At 32.6% G+C, this 5693-nt stretch overlaps 2 protein-coding genes across 2 annotated transcripts in view; both read left to right on the top strand.

Annotated features, from left to right (window-relative positions):
- LOC103590102 (probable phospholipid-transporting ATPase IF) overlaps positions 1-1910 on the top strand; it is a 15647-nt gene extending 13737 nt beyond the window's left edge. Inside the window, exons 5-6 of the mRNA XM_008572237.1 lie at positions 1336-1443; positions 1645-1910. Coding sequence (XP_008570459.1) covers positions 1336-1443; positions 1645-1833 — 297 coding nt within the window. The 3' untranslated portion in view covers positions 1834-1910. The remainder of the gene's footprint in view (positions 1-1335; positions 1444-1644) is intronic.
- The window catches only part of ATP11B (ATPase, class VI, type 11B), a 94575-nt gene continuing 90648 nt past the window's right edge, over positions 1767-5693 (top strand). Inside the window, exons 1-2 of the mRNA XM_008572235.1 lie at positions 1767-1773; positions 2709-2812. The gene's annotated coding sequence lies outside the window, so the exon portion shown is untranslated. The remainder of the gene's footprint in view (positions 1774-2708; positions 2813-5693) is intronic.

Here is a 5693-nt window from a genome sequence, read left to right as displayed (position 1 = left end):
GGACACGGAAAAAAAAAAAAAAAAAAAAAAAAAAAAAAAAAAATAGTACAGGAAATCTTTTCTACTTAAAAAAATTGCGTGGTGGGGGGCCAAGGGCCTCAGCCACACCCCCTGACACCTGCAACCAGCACAGCAATGATCAAGCCACCACTGGAAGCCCCCTTGTCTGGGAATGAGGGGGGTGCCACAGGCCTCAACCACATCCCCCCCTTCCTTCCTCCTTCTCCTACCTTATTTCCTCTCCCCTTCCCCTCTCCCCCTCCTGTCCAACGGCTCCACAACATCTTAGAATGGAAAAAAATAATAGTATTCATTAAAAATTAAAAAAAATTTTTTTAATTGCTATTCCTTAACATTTAATCAAACAATTCTTTGTGAAATACTTATGTCTGTTTCCCTTTTTAATAATGAACCATATAGCCTACCATATTTTCTTAAGTACTAATTATAGTTCTGTTGGTTTATGGTTTCAGAAAGTGAAAGAACTCAACCTCAGTTTCAAAATTTGTTCATTTTTTACTATTTATTGTCTGTAATACTGCTTTGTGAATTTATACTTTATTATTAAAATATCATTTGTACATAGGAGCAATAGGATTTAGTGATTGAATCGGTGTTAGGATAAAGTAGGAATCAAGAATGACTGCCCAGATTTCTGGCAAGCACAGCTCAGTAGATGGTGATGTCATTTGTCAAGATGGGAAACATTGGTAATGCAACAGACTTTGGGGATAGCATCATCAATTTAGTTTTAAATATGTTTAAGATATTTATAGATATCAAAATAGAAGTATTAATAAAGCAGTTAGGTATTCAAGTTTGGAGTCCAGAAGAGAGATGTGGGCTGGAGGTATAAATTTCAGAATTACCAGCGTATTTTTACTAGTATACATATTATACTATTGTAAGACATAGGAATAAAGCAATCTCATAGTGAAAAAATAAAATGTGAGAAAAAGGCCCATAAAGATGACATAAAAGGAACTTGCCATAGAGAAAGTGGGAAGAAGTAACTAGAGAGATCCTATGAAAACAAGGAACATGTGTATAATGGAAACCAAGAGAAGGGAGTTTCTACTGGGATCAAATTCCAAATACCTATGAGCATATGCATCAAATCACCTAATATAATTCTGGTAAATGAAATGATTTGGGTAGGTTTTATGGTGTTTTTCCCCTATTTTTATAAAATTATCTTCAAAGAATACTAAAAAAATGTTTTTTAATTGACAAGTAATAATTATATATATTTATGGGGCACAGAGTAATATTTCGATGCTTTAGTACAATGTAATGATAAAAAAAGGTATTTTTTTATTCTTTGGGTATTTACAGGGATATGAAGATTGGTTACGACATAACTCAGATAATGAAGTAAATGGAGCTCCTGTTTATGTTGTTCGAAGTGGTGGCCTTGTAAAAACTAGATCAAAAAACATTCGGGTATGCATCTGGTAAATAATAGAAATCAATTATATTTTGGTATCACAGCACATAATTCTAATCTTGATTATATTTTAGTTAAAAGTCTGCTTTCCTGCACTAAAATGCTGTGATAAGCTACTTATATATATAAAACCTAATAAAAATAAGTCCTTACCTTTTAAAATCTGTATATTCACATTTCCCCAAAATTCTTCATAGGTGGGTGACATTGTTCGAATAGCCAAAGATGAAATTTTCCCTGCAGATTTGGTGCTTCTGTCCTCAGATCGACTTGATGGTTCATGTCACGTTACAACTGCTAGTTTGGATGGAGAAACTAACCTGAAGGTGTGTTCATGTATATGTTTGAGTGTTGCTTTTGGTGCACAAAATGTCTTTGGGTTTTAGTGATATATTCCTTTGGTCAAAGTAATCAAGTGTAACCTGATTTAAAATCTTTTAAAAAATTATAAAGTTTTTAAAAAGAATTAATATTTTTATGCAGTTTTCTCTTGGTATCAGTGAGGGATTGGTTCCATTACCTCCGTGGATGACAAAATTCACTGTTGCTCAAGTCCTTCATATAAAATGGCATAATATTTGCATACAACCTGTGCACATTCTCCCTTATACTTTAAATCATCCCTAGATTACTTATAGCACTTAATACAATGTAAATTCTATATAAATAGTTGTTATACTGTATTGTTTAGGGGATGATGACAAGAAAAAAAGTCTATACATGATTAGCACAGATGCAATTTTTTTTTCCCGAATATTTTTGATCCTTGGTTGGTTGAATCCACAGATACAGAACTTACAGATACAAAGGGGGTGACTGTATATTTATTTTAAGGGTAGCCTCACATGGTTTAGTCAATTTAAGTTAAAACTAAAAGTGCTTTTAGAAAAATTACAATCTTAATATTTTCAGTGCTTTTTTAGATAAGGGACAAATTTAAATTTACTGTTTTCAGAGTATAGTCAAGGGTTAAAACTCACATTTTTTTCCTATTAAATTGCTTATAATCATCTTTGAGCAGTAGTGACTACACAAACAGATTTAATTTCCTTATATGCAAATGGCCTCTGTAAACAGATAATCATAGTAGCTGCCATTGCTTCTTATTTTGCTTTCTTTTTCTCTGTTTTTTTGTCTAGCTGAGTGATCTCAGGTACAGTATACTATGATTTTATCTGTAAAAGAGATTTGAAATAGTTGATATCTAAGATCCCATTTGGCTCATGAAACTGTGCAACTTAATCTTTTTTTTTTTTTCCAGACACATGTGGCAGTTCCAGAAACAGCATTATTACAAACAGTTGCCAATTTGGATACTCTTGTAGCTGTGATAGAATGCCAGCAACCAGAAGCAGACTTGTATAGGTATGGTATGATGTTAAATATACTCATATTAAGTCCTTTTTACAACATTGTTTTTATAGCCATGAACATAAAATGAAATCTTTAACTAATTGGAGATGTTATTTGTGGGGCAAGTGGTGGGAGGGGGATAATTAATGGGAAAAAGACTTGCCAGAATTCTAAGCAAAACATATTAATTTTAAAGCGTTGCTTTTATTCATAAGTTTCTTCCCATTACCTTCTACTTTGTTATGAACTAGCAGGCTCATTTTATAGCTACAACAGTAGTAATACTACAAGTAAGATTATTTTCCTAGAAGAAAATAATCTAGTTTTTTTTTTTTTTTTTTTTTGTAATCTCCATGAAGTCAAGGGCTGTGTCTTTGTGTTCACTGCTATATTATTTATAATGGACACTACTTTTAAATTAGAACCTTATAACATATACATCTTTCAATATTTCACCTATTTATAGCATATAATAGTGAAAAAATATAATTTTATATAAATATTATCTTTTTAAAATTATTTATTTATTTATTTATTTATTTATTTGTCCTTTTTGTGATCGGTAAGGGGATCACAACCCTTGACGTGGTGTCGCCCGCACCGCGCTCAGCCAGTGAGCGCACCGGCCATCCCTATATAGGATCCGAACCTGCGGCGGGAGCGCCAATGCGCTCCCAGCGCCACACTCTCCTGAGTGCGCCACGGGGTCAGCCCATAAATATTATATTTAATAGCTATGAGTTCCTCAAGGACAGAAACCATTCTCATTCATCTTATTGCCAGTCGCAATAAGCACAAAGTAAAAGAAATTTTTTTCATTTGTTAGATTTTTAAAGATCTTGTTTCTGAAAGGAGGGAAAGGAACAGAGGAACTAACTCCTTTTAACATTATGGTTTACTAAATGCAATTTAAGTTATCTTTCAGTAATCTTGACAATTATCATGGGCTACGGAATGGAAACAACTTTCTATTATTAAAGACATATGAGAAACTAAGTTCATTTTTACTCAATAACTCGTGGTAGACTACAAATTATGACCACATGATAAAAATCACCCTTGTGTTCTTGTTATATTGTCTCTTCCCTTAGGTTGAAGTGTTTTAAAGTCTTATCTTTAGTCATTGAGTTTTTCAAATCTCTTACATGTCTTTGTTTTGGCTCCATATCTTTATAATGGAGATTTTCTCCATGTGATGTTATAAAAATCTTACATTTTCTTCAAAGTCAAATGTAGTATAGGATTTTCCAATTAACTAAAAAATTTGGAATCAGATGCTTTAAGAGCATTTAAACTCTAAGGTACTTTAACTATAAAGAATTAAGTACTTTAAAATTTCTGTATTGCTGTTGTATCCTGGTCTTAGGCAAAGGCAGTTTATAAAAAATTATTAAAAGGTAGAAAATGATACAAAATTAAACAAGCATAAGTTAATATGAGATTAAATATGACTAATGCTTTGGTCTGTGGTTTTTAAATTATCTTGGAAAACAAAAAAACCTTTTTTTAATAAGAAAGAATTCCTCTTTCTTACTGGAGGTATGTATTTGGTTTTAAATAATTATTAGTAATAATTACTGATAATTATTACTAATAATTACTAAATTATTATAGTAGACTTTTATATTAGAAAGATAATTCATAATTAATTATAGCACTACTTAAAATGTTTTATTGCTGCTTTTATTTATTCATTTATTCAACAAATTATGGTTGAATGTCTATATGTTCATTGTGATAGGTGATAAATAAGATGAATAAGAATAGTTTCTGTCCTTGATGAACTCAAGAGTGTACATAAAGTTATATTTTTTCACTTTATTATGTGTTATATATAATTGAAATATTGAAAACATTTAAATGTCCAAGTAGGAGAATGCTTAGATAGGCATATATTTAGGTATTAAAAATTATGTTTCCAAAGAATTTAATGACATAGGTACATATGCAATATAATGTTAAATAAAATAAGATACAAAGTTGTAGCTTTCATATGATCTCAATCATGTAAAAATAAATTTGTGTGTGTATGGATAAGATAGATAGGTAGTTAGGTAGCAAGATAAAAAAGATAGCTACAGAGAGAAAGACAAACCTGGAGGAATTATATATCAAAATGTTAATAGTTATTTTCTGATGGTAGCATTTCTTAGTTATCTTTTAAGAAGATAATTATCTCTTTAATTGTCTTTTTTCTTTTCTATGTTTTCTAATATTTCTTGAAAGTAGATTGATTTTGTGATTTNAACCCTCGGGCAGGAGCGCCACCGCGCTTCCCAAGCGGCGCACTTATCCAGTGCGCCACCGGGCCGGCCCATGTGTTTTAATATTTTTAAAGTAATAGATGTGCATAGTTTTTAAAAATGGAAACAGTACCAAATAGCACTTGTAAAAGTCTGTCTTACACTCCTAAACTCCAATTTCCTAGTTATCCTTTATGTCCTAGTTACAATTATTTGTAAGTTAGTCCAGATATCTATACAAAGTATTTACATAGGCAAGCATATTTGTTCACAAATGGTAGCATAGAACACAACTTATTCTGTACTCTACTTTTTAATCACTTAATACTATCTCTTAGATATCATCCTTTATCTGTACTTGTGCTATATCTTTGAGTCCTTGAATTTTCTTAAAATAGTACAGGAAAGGGGCCGGCCCGGTGGCGCACTGGATAGTATGCCGCTTGGGAAGCGTGGCGGCGCTCCCGCCCGAGGGTTCGGATCCCACATACAGACCGGTTCCCGCTCACTGGCTGAGCGAGGCGCGGGAGCAACACCGAGGCTTGCAATCCCGTTGCCGGTCCCCGGTCCGGTACGGGGGCAACACTGAGGGTTGCGATCCGTTGCCGGACACGGAAAAAAGACAAAAAACAAAAAAAAAAAAAAAAAAA

This window comes from Galeopterus variegatus, unplaced genomic scaffold (assembly GCF_000696425.1).
Source record: "Galeopterus variegatus unplaced genomic scaffold, G_variegatus-3.0.2 Scaffold766, whole genome shotgun sequence".
Taxonomy (NCBI): Eukaryota; Metazoa; Chordata; class Mammalia; order Dermoptera; family Cynocephalidae; genus Galeopterus; species Galeopterus variegatus.
This window is presented reverse-complemented; position numbering and strand designations above follow the sequence as displayed.